The 21,577-nt window shown below is 37.4% G+C and overlaps 1 protein-coding gene across 1 annotated transcript in view; it reads left to right on the forward strand.

The window, feature by feature from the left end:
- The window catches only part of LOC101159349 (cAMP-dependent protein kinase type II-alpha regulatory subunit), a 44,988-nt gene that overhangs the window by 12,170 nt on the left and 11,241 nt on the right, over positions 1–21,577 (forward strand). The window contains exons 3-5 of the mRNA XM_004070323.4: positions 15,163–15,198; positions 20,027–20,163; positions 20,290–20,396. Coding sequence (XP_004070371.1) covers positions 15,163–15,198; positions 20,027–20,163; positions 20,290–20,396 — 280 coding nt within the window. The remainder of the gene's footprint in view (positions 1–15,162; positions 15,199–20,026; positions 20,164–20,289; positions 20,397–21,577) is intronic.

Raw genomic sequence — 21,577 nt, forward strand, 5'->3', positions numbered from 1 at the left:
TTGTCACACAATACATAACAGTTTAATAGGCATTGGTTTTCAGATGACTCTCATATGATGCATAAAGTAGTGTGAAATGATTGGTGTAGAACAAAGTGTGCGCATCAATTTTCTGTATTTAAAGAGAATTAGACTTCAAAAAATGCTCCCTTATGTTTTCCAGAATATGTTCAAAATGTTTAGCATCTTGACTGTGGACTCCAGGCCCCAATTTGCAAGAGACAATAATTGCCATGATTTTTCACACTCATAATTTGATTTGACGTACTGCAACTAGCAGACACACGTCAGCAGACCTGGTGCCTGCTTTGCACCGCATATTTTACCTAGAGTGACACAAAAGATGCCTCTAGGATAATTATGGACTGTCTGCTTGCTGTCTCATTCAGACAGTTCATATAATGGCTTGAAGCACTTTTTATAAACTAAAGAAACCTTACACACAAAAAGTGATTTACCCTTAAATATTTGTGCAAAATACTGAAAGACTCAGCAGCTATTACAGACTGGTTAGGATGGGTTTCGACATTTGACTGTACATGAGAACTGGACTGAGGGATCCCCTTCCTCTTTGTGTTCTAAACAGGAAGTACCCAAGAATCGGAATCCCGCACAATTTGTCCATTATTAATTCACTCCTCATTCATACTTGGTGATAGTAACCTAACCACTAACGTAGCCTCAGCTGCCCTGGGGCAGACTGACAGAGGCTTGGCTGCCAGTTTGCGCCTACGGCCCCTCTGACCATCACTGGGACATTCATACACATTCACACACCAGTAGAGCCACACTGGAGGCAGGGAGGGTGAAGTGTCTTACCCAAGGACACAACGACAGATGACTGGGGGGTGCATGGATCGAACTGCCGATCCTGTGGTCATAGGACGACCTGCTCTACCGCCTGAGCCACTGCACATATAAAATAATTTAAGCCTAAAACTCAATTTCTGTGTATTTCTTCATTCAAATCATGGTAAATCAGGTGTAGATTAAAAAATGCAGTTTACAAAAGCTTGCAGTTCTGACGCAGTAACTGAAATGGGCGGGCCAAAGTTTCCCTGGTCCACTCAATTCTGATGGATCCACTTGAAGTCAAATAGATCCATTAATGTCTTTTGAGCATGTTTTTTTTGAGCTGCCATTTGGCTCAAAACTGTACATCTGGATAGCTCTGGTATTGCTCGCCATTTTCATTGCTCCGCTAATGTTAGCATGGGTTTGTGAGGGGCTGTAAGCTAGCGGGAGAGTGTTAACTAAGGGATAATGGGATATCAGGAGAGGCCTACTACTACTCAGAGTTTCCTATGACCTCCTGCCACAAACTTTGGCCTTGAAAACAACAGTTTTTTTTATTTTGCCAAAGAACGGCTTAATCATAATTAAAAGACCAATGGGAATGCGTTCACAATAGATCAATACATGACTAGAGGGGGACTTTTCACATGTTCTTGCTAATCTTAAGTGTAAGTTATTAACTGGTCAATCAGATGCCTCAATAAAAGTATCTGTTCTTACGTCAGTCGTTCAAAACCTTTGATTGACACACTCTCCCAAACTTGCTTTCAAGTGGTGTGGACTTCTAACAAGCTCACTTCTGATTGGTGACAGTGGTTGTCATAGAAATTTTGACTCAGACCAGTTTTGACCAATCACTGCTTACTGTTAATTTCTGATTCTCAGATGTCGGCAACTGTATAGCTAAAAATGGCGAGTGAATTGACTAAATTTAATATGCCATTTGTTACAGGTGACGTCACACTCACTCGGTCCAGTTAAACAGTCAGGTTTTGATGGATTTTGATCAATATTTTGCCCTTAAAATTGTTTTTATTGCAGACATTTAATAAGATGCACAATCATTCCCACAATTATCTGTGCTAATTTGAGTAGATTTGTTGACAGAAAAATTAGAACATTTAACCACCACTATATTCTATTTGCCACATTGGTTTTTCCACTTCAGTGATTACCGTTGTGTCTCATTAAAAAAATAATTAAGAGGAAATTACTATTTCAATTTTGATTCAAAGTGTTTACAATAGCGAAGCAGCTGTCTGGCTTACTTTATTCAAACACACAGCAATTCAAGTGGTGTACTATCTTCCTCTGGTTTCTTTGAATTTCTGTAGGAGAACAGCCGTGGTTTAACAAACTCAGTTGTTTTTCTTGCAGTTTGATCTGTTTTTACGTTCTCTAGAACAACATGAGGAAAAAAGTGTTACAGGGTTACATGCAGGCCCAACTCTGATCCTCGAGATCTGCCACCCCATCTGTTTTTTTTTTGCCCTCCCCATCACTGTTTGCTGCTTATTACTTGGAGCAGGTGTGTGCAGTCAACCCTAATGTGGAGACACCTGACCTGAATCTAGCAAGAGTGCTGGGAAAGCTGGAAAATGGGTGGTAGATTTTGAGGACAGAGGATGGGCAACTCTGGCCTACATCATCTGAAACAGTCTTCATTTGAAATAAGATTGCATTGAAAGTTATATAGATTTCAGAGGAGTAGTAGTTCTAATAGAATTAACCTAAAAAAATAGCTAAAATACGAATCCAGGTTCTAAATTTAGTAAAAGCTGCCACTCTAACCTGTCAAATATCAGTTACAAATGTCAGCCAGCTCAGACAGCACTGATGTTGTGTGACTATGCAAATAGACTGAGATGTCGATGAAGACTCTCATTCATCCAGGTTGATTCCATCATAGTAGTAGGTTTGGGGGCTGTCATCTGGTCAATTCTGACAAAGCCTCTTGGATAAGAGGTGAAACGTCTTCTAACTTTAAAAACTAAGTCCAGATGACAGCCCCAAACCTACTACTATAATAGACTGAGATGTCGATGCAAAATAGAACTGTAATGTAGAGGTTCAGCCAGCTATGCATTCAAAACATTGACAATTTTTCTTTTCAGGGATGAATAAAACAAAGACAGCTGCTGGTGCGAAACTGGGTTTACTAAATATCTGTATGGACAATTTCGCAAAATCAGACAATAATAGATCACAGTGATACTTTTCTGCAGCTCTGTTTGTGCATTTCATTTGTACTACTTTACATGTTGACCAAAACTTCCTTTGGCGCAAACTACTCATGCTGGTTTTGCCAGTAAAAAAAAAAAAAAAAACAGGTTAATAAAAGAACTTCATTCAGTTAGACTGGGAGGAAGGAAAAATAATGAGTAGCAGATAACACAGTTCTAAGTATCTTTGTGTTCCTGCAACTTGCAACTTAGTCGAAGCTTCAGACAACACAAGTCAATAAATCTCCCACTTTTATTTGCCAAAGAAACCCTGAAAGCAGCAAAGTTGTGAAATCCAGTTAGTGACATTACTTGATAAAGTACCAAACGACTTTTCTACAGACTTAATTATATGTATGGTTGCGAAACCTGTTTGGTTCACAGTTTGTACATATGCTGTAATTTACATCAACCAAATACACTTTCCAAGTAAGCAAAATTAGAATTAAAACTGTTAAATTTTATCACATCTTTAGTTACGAAAGTTCCCATTATTTAAAAAAAAAGTTATTTTTCATATTTATTTGAGAAATATCTAGTCTTTAAGCCTTATCCCCCCCTTTTAAGTGGTCCCAATCTACATATTCACTCTACTATACCAAAAGGCATGATTGAATTAAAAACTTATAGGTTGAAGTTCGTCTATAATACTTCATTTACTGATTTTATAATGTTTTGTACAATTCAAGAATTCTTTTCAGTGGGATAACAACTTGTTGATGTGCATAAAAATAAAATTGAATTTTGAATTACAAAAAGAATTTTTAATTTCATACCTGTCCAAATTCCGTTTTTTTGCCAGTGCATTTTGCCATTTTTAGAAATAATCAGCATTCATTTTCCGCATCTAATCACAACAATATTAATTTGTTTAAATGGCCTATACCAAGCAAAATAATTAATTTGATCTTTTAAGTGTAATATAATGTTCATTCCTCACGAAAAGAAACCCATAAGTAGTAATTAAAATCGTTGACGCATTTCTGAGCATTTTTCGAAAAACCTGTGCTCTGAGCACCAGCCCCTCGCAATCCACTAAAATGAGCGGGTTCTCACGCAGCCGCAAGTTATATCGTCATCGCAGTATTGATCACTTATATCAAGTTTTCCTCATATCATGCAGCCATAATCCACATCCATCTTTGCAAAAGTTTGGATGTTGTTTGTTTTCGTGGGCGAGAGACGGACATGCTGCCGATGCCGACTCTTAAATGAAATGGGTAACGCCCACATGGAAGTGAAAGCCAGTTCCTCAGAGATCGATTCATCTTACGTCCGGGTTGGAAAAGAACCCAGGAAGATATGTCATATTTAATAACAAATTTGTTCTTTTGTGTGCCAAAGGTAATATTTTATCATTCATTCATTTTCTATTCCGCTTTTTCCTTTCGGGGTCACGGGGCTGCCGGACCCTTTACCGGCCTTTTGTGGGCGAAGGCAGGGGGCTCCCTAGACAGTTCACCAGTCTGTCGCAGGGTAGAATGTCCTCAATCACACACCCATATTTTATTATTTATCTAGATATCGTTTACTATAAAAGGATTAAGAATAGCATGGTATAGGCCCTTTAAACAAAACATTGAAAGTGTAAAAGGTTGAAACATAGATGTTGTTTTTCTTGTATCACCAGCCATTTACTAATCAATAATTTAATGAAATTGTCGTTTTTCATGTTGTGGTAAATGTGTGGCAGCCCTTCTGGTCTGGTATTTCCTTTCTCCCCCCTCTGGTTGTCCCTCTGTTTTCCCATCCTCCTCCCCTCAACCGCCCCCCTCTCTTCTCCTCCCATCTGTTAATACTGTTACAGCAATGGGTGGGTGTTTAAAGTAAGCAAGGGAGGCAAAGTGTGTGTGTGTGTGTGTGTGTACATATAGAGGGTCATGGACACTTGCTAAAACCTTGATAGAAAGGAAGGGGGTTGGATGAAGAGAAAATTGCAGATGGTAAATGGGACTTGTTGTAATGGGGAAAAGGCTGTGTTAGGTTGCCAAGGCTACTACAGACATACCTTATACTCCCACAACTCCAGTGTTACCCCACCCTGACCTCTTCAGCCACACTAGACTATTAGTAGAGCACTTTACACAAGACAGAAGCACATCCACAGGAAAACCACCAATATCTCTTATGCTTTACATTGGTGCATAGTTTTGGTCTTGAAACAAAGTTGGACTTTGTCTAACAGAGGACATCCGCATTTCAGTACTTTAAATTCTATGCTTTACATCAAATTGACATGGTTTTACCAGTTTAGTTAAAGAGGTTCAAGTTCCAGATAAACATTAAACCTATTTTTAGTATTAACCCTTTTTCACCAGAGCTTTAGCTTCAGTGTTTACATTCGTTTGACTACCGTAACTCTCCAACTGTGTACGCAATCAATGTAATTTTGATTCTGAAGCAGAGAAAAGGCGCTATTCTGCAACTGTTTATGGTAGTGATGTGTTGCATAGCAGTGCAAAGCCAATATAAAAAGCCGTTATTCTCCATGTCAGAACCACCTGATTCACATTTATTGTAAGAATGGTCAAGGAGTTATGGTATGTGAAAGAGCCTGTGGTATTTGGGTGTCGCCGATGACATCTCTAGTGTTAAAGGGTTAATTAAACCATTTTATTTTTGTAAATGTTAAAACCCCTGTACTGAAGTTGCTTACAACATAGTTCACAACACCATTGCTATTTCCATTGGATTTTTAATGTGGACGGAGGTCCTGGTTTCTAGTTATTGGTTTTACATTTCAGCTTTTTTATCTTTGAGATAGTGAAGTAGCAGTAAATTGGTTAGGTCAGGGAATTTTTTAAACTGTCTTTTGGCAGTTAAACTGAAGTTGTACATCAAAAACAGGGACGCAAGCAAGGTCAATACACGGATACACCCAGCTAATAATAAACGACCAATGATAAAATAACCAACCAAAATGTACAGTATTGCTATAATTAGCAGCTTCTTATGTTCCAAAGTTATTTTTGTAAAAAACAGCAATTCACAGCAAATATAGTCTCTTTCTGACGTATTGGAAACATGATGACTTTGACATTAGGCTGTATCTCTCTTGCTGGCATGTGGACTGTGGTAGCTGCTGTCCTGCCTTCACGCCTCTCCAAGGCCATAACAGCATAGATAGACCCTTGTGTTTAAGCAAGTCTTTGTCTTCTGAGCCCTACAGTAGATACAGGGCAGAAGATGTTGACCCTTTTGTATCTAAACTCTATTAATTATGTCTGGGCGATTGATTTCACCTGGAAAAGTTTTGGAAAATTGAAAAGGGAGAAGTTGAACCTCACGCTATCCATGATGGGAGTTTACGTTGGCATAAAGCAGTTTGAGTTATCGTCAGTTCAGCTTGCTAATGTTTCCCCTGCCAGAATTTGTTTCCCCTGCCATGCCATGACTTCTGGCATTGTTGATTTGTTTCGTAGCACTCATGTTTTGCCCAAAAATGTATAAAAAGAAGATGGGTGTTTACAGTATAATTTGCTTGTGGGAGTTTATTGTTTATTGTTTTGTTTGAAAAATGTCCCCATATATTTTAAGTAAAACAAATTATTTGCAGTAGAAGCAACTTTTTCTTAATTGGCCATTGTTAAATACTTCAATTACAAATTCATTCATTTTTCTATTTTCTATGCCGCTTTATCCCTTTCGGGGTCACGGGGCTGCCGGAGCCTATCCCGGCCACTTGTGGGCGAAGGCAGGGGGGACACCCTGAACAAGTCGCCAGTTTGTTGCAGGGTAGAATGTCCTCACTCACACACCCATTCACTCCTGCACTCACACCTATGGTCAATTTAGAGTTGCCAATTAACCTATGAAGCATGTTTTTGGATGGTGGGAGGAAGCCGGAGACCCCGGAGAGAACCCACGCATGCACGGGGAGAACATGCAAACTCCACACAGAAAGGTCCCCCATTGATGTTCTATTTTTCATGTCCCCCAGCCGGGACTTGAACCGGGGGCCTACTTGCTGTGAGGCAAGAGCGCTAACCACTGCGCCACCGTGCAGCCCAATTACAAATTCACTTTCATAAATTGCATTTCTTATTCTAAATTAGCCAAACAAAAGTAATTTCTTGTTTTTTACACAAAAAGCTGTCTTTGTTTTACATTGAATATGTGGTAAACAATGCAAATATGACAATAAACTCCCCAAAGCCACAGAATAAGGTGTATCATAAACATCCACCTTCTTTTTTATGCTTTTCGGGGCAAAATATGAGTGCTACAAAACAAATCAACCATGCCAGAGACAGGGGATTTAAATTCTGGCAAGGCACGCATCTTGGCACAACACATGGACAATGTGGCTTTTACAAATCAAGTGGCTCACTTTGGTTTCTGAAAGTCTCTGAAATGCATTTTGCACCAGAAACACGCAAAATGCAGACTTTGCTCGAAGTCCTACGACAGCATGAGGAAAGCTGGGCTGGTGGGCCATATGAAAGGAAAGAAACGGCTTTCAGAGAACTTTTTAAAACATGAATGATGGCATTACTATAGAAGCAAATTGCATTCAATAACAAACAAAAAAGTGATGTTTGTTCTAAAGTTTTCGTGTATTAAAAAAAAACTTGTCATGAAATCGCCTGTCTGTTTTCTTCTTCCTACTCACTTTATCCACTCACATTACAGAGAAAAACATTGGGGAAGTATTACATATTGGCCAGTATGAACTGTTTATTTAGTTTGTGAATCCTGACATTATTGGGCACAAAGCAGCAAAGTCTGTGGGTGACCTGCTGGATGCTCACGTTGTGGATGTGGTCAACTTTTCGACTTCGCTATAATTTTTTTTGAATTTTGCTATAATATTTTTAGTCTCAAACTTGCATTACTCAAACGTGCTGGTTCACTCTAAGAGAGAGCAATGACAATAGGGATTTCTGTGAAGCTTTTTTTAACAATAACGAGTTCTTGGGATGTTTTTAAGATTATTGATGGTGAGTTACTGAGAAACTGCTTTTGTTTTCTGGGGTGGTTTTGTTTACTTTATTGACAGTCCTTGCATTCCTCTGCAGCTTCACATCAAGGTAAACTCCGGCTGTAACTTGTTTCCTGCATCATCACAGACAAAAATAAACAGGTCAATAGAACTGCATCCAATGTTTTGCTCTGTAAAGTTACAGAATAAAGTAAGTAGGAAGAACAGACTGGCGATATGGTGATGAGCACATTTACGAAACGGATCATGTCTGTGACATGGACACTTTGTGGCTTTTCAGCTTTTAATTGCAGCTCATCTTATAGTTATCATGAGTAGGTGAGGTTAGTAAGCTTGTAGTTCTTTGCTTGTGTAGTTCACTAATTCTTGAGAGTCGGGACAAAACATGTCCTACAAAGAGTCTTTTTTTATAGATAAAAATCATTAATTTAAAATGGATTGAAATACTCACTTTGTTAGATCTAAAGTAATTGTTAATACTTGTGTTATATTGATATAGATATATTGGCTCAAATTTATGACTAGCGATTAGGGGCCCTTTGTTATTTCTCTTGTCCCCGACATTATGTTAGGTGGGCTGTTCCGTGTGTCGCCTACATGTAATCCCAGACCCGTTTAAAGTCAGACTGTATTTTCATGAAACAGACTTTAAGACGTGCCGGATGAATGCAACAAAAATAATTCATAGAACATTTGTAAAAAAAGTATATTTGTTTCAGAGCCAACGTTGAGCTGAACAAATCCACCCCCTCTTGAGAGCGCTGCATCTTTACTGTCAGTGGCAAGAATCTGAAACATTGTCTTGTTTTTAGGCTGTTTTTGTTATGATTCCATATAAAAGAATCAACTGGAGGCAGAATTAGGAAAAAATTTGCTTTTTCTGTCAATCTGCTTCCCTGTAGTTAATCTTTCCTTGTTTTCTCAGCAGGTTTGAATTTGACTTTACAGTTGGTTCAGACTACAGCTGACTTACTGAAGCCCCAGTTCTCATGGAGGTGCTTTTCAGCAAGGAAACAAACAAACTCCTTTGTGATTAAACATAAAACAATTCATAGATGGCGTGAAAACGCTAAAAGCAGAACAAAGATTGATTAGAAATCAATATAGGAGTTCCTTCGAAAAAAACAGTTTTTGTCTAAAGTTGATGTTGTGACTTCCTCTCTGTTTGCATTTAATGTAATATAATTTTTTAAAATGACATCTATAGTTTTTTTTTGGTAAAATAATGGAATCATTTGGTGAGTAAATTTCTTTTGAGCTACCAGTCAACTTGGTTGGTAAGTCAACAATTAGATTTTGGTAACTGGGGTTGTGACATCAAACCACATACGGCAAAATCCGTTTCAAGGTTGTTGCTACCAAAAATGCTCTGCCGACTGTGTTCTAGTATTTCTATTTATGAGATGCTCAAGCTAGCGGTAGCTCACAAAACATCTGCTCCATTGATCTACATTTCATCTAACATTTTTACAGCTTTTAGTTAGTTGAACTCGATGTTCAAGAAAATTTCCAAAGGGGATATTAAAAATAGTTTTTCATAATTTTTTTTTATAGAAAGTAAAAGCAGGGAGGAAAAAATTGATTAAAATCGAAAATCAAATTTGGAATAAAAATCTGAGATTTTATGTTTTTGGCCATACTCTACTGCTCTACTATTATTGTAAACTAAAATGTCTGCATGTACACCTTACCATCGCTGGCTATTCACCATTGAATGGGATTTAAATTCAAAACAAAAATATGAAACCAAGAACCAAAATGCTGAAATTTTTTATTTTTTTATTTATTTTATTTTTTAAATGGTTTATTTCAAGCAATCAAAGCAAGAATTATACACAAAGCAATACAATAGCATTCAAACATTCATGCAAAAACTTATCAAACTTAAGATAAAAATCAAGAACCATCTTAACGTGACATCTGGCTTTAAATCATTATGTTAAAAGGTCATTGCAGGACATTGAGATCATCACTTACTAAATCCTTACATAACATCCTGTTAATGATAAATGAATACAAAACATCAGAATCTGAATTTTATTGACTGGACGCACTATCCAAAAATCAGTAATTTAGAATCATATTCGTACATTTATACCCTTCTCAGGTAGTGTTTTGTGTTGTCATGTTGTAAAGTTTTGCTGTCGTTGCATTGCTGCATTAATGTAATAACACTGTTTAGAGATAATAATGCCGTTGTTCAGTTTAGTCACAATACTTGCACACTGTAACCAGGCGTCTTCAACCCTGTTCTTTGTGAGCTACTGCCCTGCTAGATTTGCAGCTAACCCAGCTGCAGTTGAGTGACCCAGTCTCTGATTGACTGAACACACCTGATCCAGGTGACCAGTAATTACTGAGGCAGGGGAAATGCAAAACAAGCTAGAAGCCCCTGGCTGCGGTGTGCAGAGGCATACCTCAACGTGAGCGGAGTTAAACGCGTTGAGGCACGCACACTTTATGTGATTTTTCGTAACAGTTATCGTTGGCATTAAAAATACTAAGTGTCTCAGCTTTGTGAAGCTGATCTGGTTTCTTTTGTCAGTAATGATCTGCTGTTTAGGAGAAGATTCTCTCAGTTGTCAGGTGCAGGTTGGTTGTGGAGCCGGTTCTAGATGGTGTTGTTTTCTTGCAGACTCTTAAATTCTCTTTTCACATTATCAGTTAAAGTGAAGTGGTTCCAGTGACTTCGTTTTCCATTGTCACTCATTTTTGTACGTTTTTGTGTCGTCTCTTTTAGTCTTATTGTTGCACCTAGCGCTTTATTCCATTCATGCGCTACGCTGCGATTTTATGGTCATAAACTGGTTCCCAGGAAAAAGACATCTCTTGTCATTCGCTTTAAAGATCCAACCGATTGGTCATCGCATCAGTCGTATCCACAATCACGCGTTTGGTTGGTACTAATCTTGTGTGGATTTGCCTGCAACCGTCTGCGATGAACTTCTGAGCGGCATTTATACTTTTAAACAATGCGATTGTCTCTAGGGTTTATTTATACCATGAACGTTCTGCTCATTCACTTGCTGTGTCTGTGAACGTGTTGAGGAAGAGGAGGGTGGTGTGTTCGTCCACTCATCAGAAGCGCGGAATACAGAGGCGGAAAAAAAGAAGCAAATTGTATTCTCTAGTCTAGTGCAAAATATGAGAAATATTTTTATAAGTTAAGAGCCATTTCATTCACTACCAACACATCACAGTTTAGTTCAGTCTGCCTTTCTTGTTCCTGTAGCCATAAATGAAAAACGGCTGTTTTTTCTAATAAAAAAAAAAGCAGGAGTTTATGTATCCTAAAATCAAAATAACTTATCTTTTCCTGAATTAAAGAAAAATGTACATGACCATCCTTAATTTAATCATCTCAGGAGACACTCCCGAATCTGATAGGTGGTAATATTGCATGTGGAATCTTATAAAATGCGAATAAAAATATTTCAAGACTTCAAGAAGAAAGTTGTTTAGTGGGAAGAATCACATAACACTGGGCGGAGCGCAACCTGTTTAACCCCGCCCACGTTGAGCCACGCCTCGGTTTGCTCACTGCAACCAGGCGTGGTTAAAGGCAGTAGCTCATGGGGAATAGAGTTGGGGACCACTGCGTCTGTAATGTGACAGCCTCTAAATATTGAGATATTATTCATTGGTCAAATTTGGCTGGTATTGCAAGCATCAATTTTTGTAAAATGAGTTCCCTATAGACAGTACCAGGTGAGAGTATAAATGCCATGACTCATATTTTTCCTTCTGGGCACCACTGCAAAACAATCACCCAAAATTGACATTACAATTTTGTATTATTTTACACAACTTTAAAACCAATACAAACTGCAAATTTTAGAACAGCATGCAAGAAATGGTTAGCATTAGCACGATTTGCAATGTTCCATTATAGACCTTTTTTGATTAAGGAAAAATAATATTTTGAAAGTAAGAAAATTTATATATATATATAATTTTTTAATTTATTTATTTATTATATAAATTAGGCCTGCACAATATACCGTAAATTTATCGTTATCGCGACATCAAGCTGTGCAAAACGCATACCGCAAAAGACGGCGATAATCGCAATAAACGGTTACCTTAAATGTGCTAAAACAAACTCATGGCAGCTTGAAATATTGAACAAATGAAATTAATCCCTTTATGCATTTAACCAATCGGAATGGCCCGTTTATGTTGTTGATCAATCAGATGAGCCCTTTTATGTTTGATGTTTGCTTCCTACGTCGACAAGGGGAATTTGGAATATAATTTTAAGCTGTTGCAGTGAAATGGAAACGATGTGTTTGGTTGTTTTGCTATTTGTTTATGTACCGCATATTATATCGTTATTGCAATATTAATCACCAATATCGCATATTGCGAGTTTTCCTCATATCGTGCAGCTCTAATATATATATATATATATATATATATATATGGAGATATGGCAAATAATTCGATTTCCAACCCCCCCCCCCCACACACACACACACACACACTTAAGGACAGCAAGAGGACAAACGGCAGACAACTTAAAGCAAATTTTGCTTTTATTTATCTAACTAGTGAACTAAATATATATACGTTGTAGAATGTGTATGTGTGTCGGGGCGCTGCGTGTGTAAGAGGACTGAGCGCGTGCCACGCGAGTGAGAGCCTTTGACTGCGATGGGCTTTAGGCAAATGTTGCAGCGTGGGATTCCTCCACGTCTGTGGCAGCAAACCCATACCAGTTCCAAACAACAGAGGATTTTATTCCTTTCTTGGGAACAAACTTCCCACTCTCACCGGTAGCCATGTTGTCGCTTGCTGTTTTGTGTGTGCTATGATGTTGTTGTTTGTCGCTTGCCATACCGCCGTGTGAAATTAACGCTACGGAAGCTCTGGGGAGCCAAAAATGCGCCATTGCACAAAAACTCGATTTAGTTATTTTTTAAATCACCCGTAACAAAAAATTCAAATTAATTCATTTAATCGATTTTTCGCCCAGGCCTAATATATATATGACTTTATTCACACTAGAATAAAGTGTACCACAGTTCATTTCAAAAAGGGAAGTTATCCACATCTTTGGGACTGGAACCTTCACACTTAAGGAAACTGTTTGAGAAGATTGACTGAAATGTCCTGTAGAGCAAACTTAGAACCAAAGGTGTATGTGGACCTTAAGAACTAGGCTATTGTAAACCATATAAATAAGAAATGTATGTAAGACGGCACATGCTCACAAATGAAGTTGAAACTTTTCTTTAATTCTGCATCTTAGTTTTATCCTGTATCTAAGCTGTTGTTGGTTGGTTTAATAAAAAAGTTCTCGTGTGAGTTTCACTTATATGTGAACTAATTAGTGGAGCCAGTCAGTGTTTTTGATCCTTTGGGCAATGGTGATCTCCAGAGAGAACAGGGTTGAACTCTTTCCCAGGTGCAGAAAAATGGCATGCATGTGTGAATTTCTCCCATATTCTTGTACTCACAGTCTAGATCTAATGGGCTCTGACACATTAGTAATAAGGTAAGACTGCACACTTTGTGAGTGTGTATGTGTGTCAACAGCAGCTGTGAAGCACTTATGCTCCTAGTAGCAGGCTAGTGTTGAAGGGCAGCTTCTCTGAATTCTAAACCTTAACTTTTGTGTGTAAATTTATCAGATTTTTCATGTTGCATTGTGAACTGTAAGATGAAAAAAACTTCCTGTCTGATCTTTTGTTCATAATAAAGTTCCCACTCTTCGCCCTAAAACGTGGCTTTTCATGGTAAAACCATACACTTTCTACGTTTCAACTTGAGAATCCCTCCATCAGAGTCCTAGTGGGAACCTTCCACTTATGTTTGAGTGCAGGAGCGTTTGGCTAGTGCTTGTAGTTTCCCATACACCTGCTTTGACCCAATAGTCAAATCGTTCAGTATCTATAAAGACATTTAAAGATAAACGTGAGTTTAGAAATGGGGCATAGAATAAACAATTGCTTTTTGATCTGATCACACCTTCTACCCCTTTGCAAATTACATATTCTTTCATTCTGCTTTCAAGTTTAGTCTCAAGAAAATATTGTCATGTATCGCATAGTATTTCATAATTTATTATTCTGAACCCGTTGTACATTCTAACCTTTAATAAACAAATGATATGCTTGATGACCACCATTGAAGTCAGCGGAAGAAATAAAATGTTGTTCTGGTTGTTGTGGTTAAAATTTCTCTTGTAAACATCGTGTCCTATGCAGAGAATTATTTTTCTGTGTTTGGATTTAATTTTGTTTATGGCATGTTTATGGTTCTTTATTATAAAATATTAAGTAACATAAAAAGCCAAGCATCTAAAGCATGTTATCAAACATGCTTTAGATTATTAATGGTATAATAGCGTATAACTTAAAGTCTACTCTCTGCTCAATCACTAACGTTAAATCCTTGCTATGTTCAGTAAATATATGTTCAGGGTTTAAACCTTCTTAAGGTGTTTAACTCTTTACACTGCTGATGTTGTGTGCGTTCCACATGATGGATAATTAGGTGGTAGCAGGTTTGAAATCTGGAAATGAGTATAATTCAGGATTGGAAACAAGTCAAGTCATGATATGATGAATTTACTGAGAATTCACACTAAGAAAAAATGTGAAGCTGCCAAAAGAAAGAACAAACAGCCACATGTAGAGCCAGTTTTTTTTTTGGTTACATTTTCAAGTAAGCTTTCTGGTTTGTCAATGTCATTAAAAAACAAAATTGGTTTGTTGAAATGTAGAATAAAAAGATACTGAACTTGTGCCTGATTTTCATCATGTAAACACTAATACTGTTTTATTTTTTTTACTTTGCCATAATGAACCTTAGGTTTATATATGTTAGAGATTGTAAAATAAAATTTCAATGCTTGCATCTGCTGGTATTTCTAACTGTTGCATTTATAACATGAAGTTTACCAAATGGGATTTTTCTTTAATTCTTCAAACTTGCTTGTTATTTGTTGCATTATGTTATTGCTCTCCTTAGTTGACTGAAGGACTCTCACTAGGGACTGTATCAGTCAAACTTGTCATCTGGATTTTGCTAGTTTTTTTAAATAAATTTTTTCTATTTATCTCAGTGATTTTTTTTTTTTTTTTATGAGCTTTGCTTGTTGAGATCTCAAATGACCCCAAAGATTTCTGAAAAGTTTTACAGTTGTGTTAAATAATGAAAAATGTATTTTTTGATTTCATTTTCTCTTCTTTTTCACAGCTCCACCTCCTAGCAGATTCAACAGGAGAGTGTCAGGTAAGAAAACGACTGTTTGTGTATGAATGTGTGTGCTTTGTAAATGAATGTGTGTTTGTGTTAGAGTGTAATCCTCACAGAGATCAACATTGCTTACATCAATGGTTCAACTGCATCTTTTTTTCCCTCATTTCTATGAGTCATGTATTTTGATGGTATTTTGGACTAGATGTTGTATTTTTGGCAATGCTAATTAATGTTAAAACTGTTCCAGTGCTGAGCGCCTTTGCTAAGCTGCATTTTGCCTGCATTGGTGTCTGTTTAACAGACAGCGATCTTCCTTTCTCACGCTCTGTTGTACCAGTGTAATGTTTACACATGTTTGATCGAATGTCGTCAGCCGTCACACTGCACTGCACCTTGATTAGGCTCTGGGCGCGCCAACAGATGTTTATCTTTTCTGACGTCCTGTTGTGAATGTTATGCTTGCGTTCTGCAGTGCAGCCTTTATTAGAATTTGTCAGACCTAACAACTTTTTTTATTGTTTTGCAAATATCAAATGTAATTTATTCATTTTTTTAGATTTGGTGAACACAGTGACCCATTTCTTCTTTTCAGCATTTGTGCTGAAGTTGCAAAACAGTTTTTTTTTATGTTTATTTGTTTTACTAGTAATGGACATATTTAGTTTCATCACTAGCATTTCTTTGAAGTTACTCGTTTCTTTTCTTTTTAGAAGATTCTTTTCACTTTTAGGTTCAGTGATGTGTTGCCCAGTAGATCATAATGATCTGAAAATTTGTCATTCCCTGGTCTTTCTGGTAAACCAAATGGAAAACATACTCCTATAAGTAATTATTTTTATTTATGTATTACAAAAAGCATAAACAGGAAGTATGTTTCCGCTGTAGTCTTTGATGTCAGTTTGTTTCCCTTTTCCGTGTCAATAAAAACAAAGACAGCTACTGCAATACAGTGGTCCCTCACTGTAACATGGTTCATCTTTCGCTGTCTCTTTTTTTTGCAGATTTTTTTCAGTGTAATTTATTTTTAATCCTTTTTTTTAACAGTGCACTGTGTTCTGCATCCTGATTGACTGTTAATCATGTCAATCAACCCCGTCTGTGCTTCGTCTCCTGTACAGACTGGGTCCATTCAGCTGCCAAATCTACATAAATATTTGATCGCGAGCAGATCTGTGTTTTCATTCTATAATTCTGCACCTATTTTTCTATGAAGGTTTGAACTTTAAGAGTTTAAACAAGAGAGAAAAGTGTAAAAATGTCTGTCAAAGCACAGTTAAAAGGTGAAAGCTCTCTGCAAGATTGCAGTCTTATTTCACATAATCAGAGAAATGTAAGGTTGCTCAGATGACCTGTTTTTAGATGGTTATCCTAGAAAGAACAATGAAAATGACATTCTTCTTGGTTCAAGGAGGGATGCACGAGCTAATCTTAAATAAAGAAGTGTACCATATTCTGCACATTTGTAGAGATCCTAATTCTTCTGTCATTTTTAGGAACTAGCTTTGCGGAATGATAACATGTTGGCACTAAAACAACTGCAATTGTTTTATTGTCATCTTGTACACTTTGATTGTGCCCTGCTGGCTTCGTCAGACCCCAGCTTTTATCTACAGAGTGACTGAGTCCACACCCAGCAGCGTCAGCTTTTCGATGAGCTGCTGTAGTGAGATTAGGTTAAATGTCAAACTTGAGCTGATTAGCAGAGTCCTTAAATTCTTGCTTTTGGTACACTCCAGTGAGTTGAAGCACAGTGAAGCGAGCTGCCTATGAAGACCAGTTTGTTCTATGGTTGGTTTGACTTGATTTTAGGCATATCAAGCCAGGCAAAGTACTTAAAAATACTTTTTGGGTGTCCATAGATTTATAGTAATTTGTATTGTCATTCATAACCTGCAGTCTGTACATTTCAATTCAATTCAAAGATGTGCCTGATTGTGTTATTGTGGCCTTTTTAAACAGATACACACTCTGGCTTAGTTCAGGCAGATGTTTGTTGCATCTACAAGAACAACCCTCAGCACTTCTGCAAAATCCTTCAACTTTATGTGGTCTGTGGTTTAGGAGCTTTTCAAAGTTTGATGTTGGAGAAAAAAAAACTATCTTGCCCTTTATTTTTAGAGTCAACAAGATGCTTTTATGATGGATGGCAGTACCAGCTTTTCTGGTTGACAGAGGTCTTTTTTCAGTAAATTCTGCAAGAAAGTCTCTGACCTTGCAGAGCTTTTTTATTACTTTAAAAAAATGAAAGTTATATAAGTGTTAAACATTTGATATTCAAGAAAGATCAACCTTTCTTGTTAAAATGAATATCTGTCAGTTATAAAAGTTATATCAGTTATTATAATGTATTTGTTAACTAACTAAATCATATGAGTCTGTTGCATTTTGTCAGAATAGAAAGTTTATTATATGCAGAGATTGTATAGCAAAAAAGTAGCTACAATATTATGTTGTGGATTAAAAAAATAAGATTTAAATTAAAACATGTTTTCATTACTGAGTGGGGCATTCAGTGTTAAAATGTCTATATCAGTATGGTCAAGTCTCCTCTGGCACCTTTTAAGGCTGTTATCTCCATAACAGTCCTTGGGAAAAGTCCAAAACATATTTAGTGTATTGTAATACTGCAAAAGACAAGATGCAGATAAAAAACTTTAACTTCCATTTGGTCTGACAGTTATTTTAATCATTGTTTTTGTGTGTTGCTTAATGAACACTCTAAATATAACTGCATCATTTTTCAAAACATAAACAACCTGGCAATATTGGTTATGTTTGTAGATGCTTTTACACTACACTTATTTGCTGACATCATAAATATCAGGGGCTTCAAAAGTTTTCAGAGTAGGAGGCTATGGAGGAGAAACTAGGAGGCTACCACTATTGGGCGCATCCTGGTGGCCAAACGTAGAAGACATGAGGTGTTGGCTGAGGGGGGGGGATCTGAGGGTTCTCCCCAGGAAAAATTTAAAAATGAGTTCCCGTTATGCCCATTTTTCCGAAATCTGGGGAATTATTTCAGCTGGAAGCAGTAAAGGGGGGTCTAGTGCTTAACTTTGACATCGTTCACGACTATGATTTCCCCCGACCCGTTTTCCTGTATCTGCTTACCTGCTACACAACTTCTAAAACTTTTGAGGAGGAGCCCCTGAAAGACCATTTTTGCAAACTCACTTGTAAAATTCAAGTAAGTTTACTTGCTTTTCAAACAAAAGCTCTCTCCACATTGAGTTTAGCTACTACAAAAAAAAAAATGTCAGGACAGCCAGTTTGATTTATTCAACAAAACAACTCAAATAATCGTTTTCAAAAATTCACTGAGGCTGATGTCAAAGATGCTCGCAGCCTTTCTTACATATCGACCAATCACAGATTGGTCGGCCCAGTGGCCGAAATTAAAAAGTTTGACTCACCGGCTAAGTTGGCTGATAGATTAACAAAAAAAATTACTGGCAAAACCTATTTTATACCAGCCAAATTATTAGGCCATTTTACACTGAAAAACCTCAGCTGTTTTACTCTAAAAAAATGAAATTATGTTGAACGCAAACAGAGAGGAAGACTTAACATAATTAAAATAAAAGGTAAAACAACTTTTTGGCTTTTATTTTTTTAAGCCATTGCTTTATTAATTTCTAATCAAAGCCTTTGCTTTCTACTTTTGGTGTTTTCACATAGTGTTTCTTTTTTCTTTAGTACAGCAGCAAAACACTGTGCTGAAAAATAAAGCCCCCCCATGAGGGATGAAAATGTGTTTCTCAAAATGAAAACATCTTTAATGTCATCAACCTGTGAACTCAAATCAAAACATGCTAAGAAAACAAAGACAGATTTACTAGAGGGGGGCGTATCGTGTGCACGGACAGTAGAGGCGGACCACTGAAGAAAAAGAAATTGACCAAAAGGAGAACTAATGAATATGGAAAATTTGGCGCTAGTGGCATTTTTGTTCGTCATCAAAAAGTAGGCAGCGACTGTTTCAGTCACAGGCGGCGAATTTTCTCCGGGTGCCGGCTACTTTTGAGGCCCCTAAATACAATATGTGCTAAATACAATATGTGCTAATAAAAGATTGTAGTTAACTCTTTTCTCATATTTCCCAGCTCTACAATCTGCTTTTGAATCTCCTCGCACACAGTTGTGCATCCTAAATTGTGAAAAAATGTTCTAGAGAAAGCAAAGCTTTTGCACTTTTAATCAGGTGTGTAGATTCTCATTCATCCAGATAGCCAGGTGAAGCATCGTCATCTGTAGTGCCACAGCAGAAAGCAAGTGGAGCAATTCTCTGAGCTCTGTATGTGTGTTGTTTTACCATGGTGAGGCAAATGCCAAATTAGCATTTTATTTAATCCTAAATGTAATCTGAAGGATGTAGGGCTTCACAATTTTAGAAATGTTTCAGATCCACATGGACGTGTGTATATTTATGGACGATGTAAAAATAGTAGTCTTTATGTCAGTGTGTTGGATGAAAATAAAAATGCTACAGTGAAAAAAGGAAATAGTAGGTGAAATAAAAAAACATCATCTTTACTAAAGTCAGACCGTAAATTAGTACTGGTTTTGAGCAAATTAAACTTAAAAGAACACATTTTTGAGTAAATAAACTAACATCTGAGTCTTCATAATCTATAAAACCTTTAAACTCTGAGTCTGATTATTAGTACTTGACAGGTTACTCTGTATAAATGGTTGGTATGTCCTAAAAACAACAAACAAAAACACACACATTACTTGGATTCTTTTGTACGACCTTGGAGCTTCAGTGTTTTCAGGCGACTGAGAGTTTGAGCATGCCAACTGAGTTTGTATTCAACTTCAGCTTGCAGATTCCATAAAGTGTGTTGCGTCTTTGTGTTAGTGTGTGCAGAGGCGTTCAACCCAGATGATGATGACGAGGACACTGAACCAAGAGTGGTCCACCCAAAAACAGACGAACAGCGCTGCAGACTGCAAGAAGCCTGCCGAGACATCTTACTCTTTAAAACACTAGACCAGGTGAATGAATCTATTTAACACACTGAGACGCCAACAATGAGGGCATGTTTTACATGCATTATTTGCTGCTTGTCTGTTTTTTTTTCTTCCGGTTTAAGTCTGACGTCTCTCCATTTCCACAAACAGGAGCAGTTCTCGCAGGTGCTGGATGCCATGTTTGAGTTAAAGGTTCAACCCCAAGAGCACGTCATCGATCAGGGACACGATGGAGACAACTTCTATGTCATAGAGAGGTAAGACAGAGGCAGTCAGCTGCAGTTTGGGGATTACACCCAACAAGTTTACTATATTATCAGAATTATTTTGGTTTAGTCATTAGCCGTACAATCATTTTTCTCTCTTTAGTTTTTGGCAGTTCAGATTAAAAGAGCACTTAAGTTTTCTTCAGTGTGTTTTAAAAGGAAATCCTATATTTGTTGCGCTGCACCTGAACAAACAAAGCATTTTGTGAAACATCGTCCTTTGAATTTACATTATCAACGGGACAGAAGTAGCTCGCAAATCAATAGCTGGAAAGATGAAAAAGAAAAGAATTGACGCACAGCCATTATCCAAAATCCAGACTTCATTATGTTAAAAAGTTTTGAAACCTTATGGAAACCTAAAAAAAAATATGATAAAATGAATAATTTCTGCAAAGTTCAGGCTGTAATACAAAGCAGCAAGCTGTCATCTTCTGGCCCCACTTTCAAACACTATCCTCCTGCTTACACACGGCATGCTTCCGCTCCTTATATGACACGTTTGTCGACCTTTAAAATGTCCGGCTGATAGCATACAATCCAAGGTTTTTCCGTGGTCTGTACAAAGTCTCAGAGGGAGTGAATGTCAGGAGCAGGGTGGGATGGGAAGACTGGCACACAGAGGGGAGAAAGAAATGTCCAAAAGAGAAAAGCAGGAAGGAAGGCTCAATGCTGAAACGCATTGTTTAGTTTTTATTAAGGCACTAAGCTATATTTAAACATTTCATATTCCCCAGTTTATCATTTTATTCAGCAGATTTTGTTTAGTCTGCTAGCAGTGTTTTTTAACTGGCGTGTTTGGTTTTGTTAGTGATGAGCACAGTTCTTAAGGGGAACGTTCCTGCTCCGAATCTGCAAAAATGAATCTTTCACTGACGTCAGAGACAAAACAAAGCAGCATTTTTTCAAACTAAAAATTATTACCATAATTGTCATTTGAATCAAAAAGTCGTTTTTTAATTTTTGACTTTTTACATGTATTTGTCCTTTACGTGAAGTGTTGCCCAGCTGTCCCAGCATCTTGTTTACTCTACACTCTAGTGATGGCTCATGCTCGTAAGCAGCAATTCTTAGAATCGCCTTGTAGGGAGTCGACAGAGGCAACTCTCAAATGATGGGATCTGAGGTCCTGCGGCGTGATTTGAGCGTGTGGGCGCGGCGTCATGGTCCTG

This window comes from Oryzias latipes, chromosome 7 (assembly GCF_002234675.1).
Source record: "Oryzias latipes chromosome 7, ASM223467v1".
Classification (NCBI taxonomy): domain Eukaryota; kingdom Metazoa; phylum Chordata; class Actinopteri; order Beloniformes; family Adrianichthyidae; genus Oryzias; species Oryzias latipes.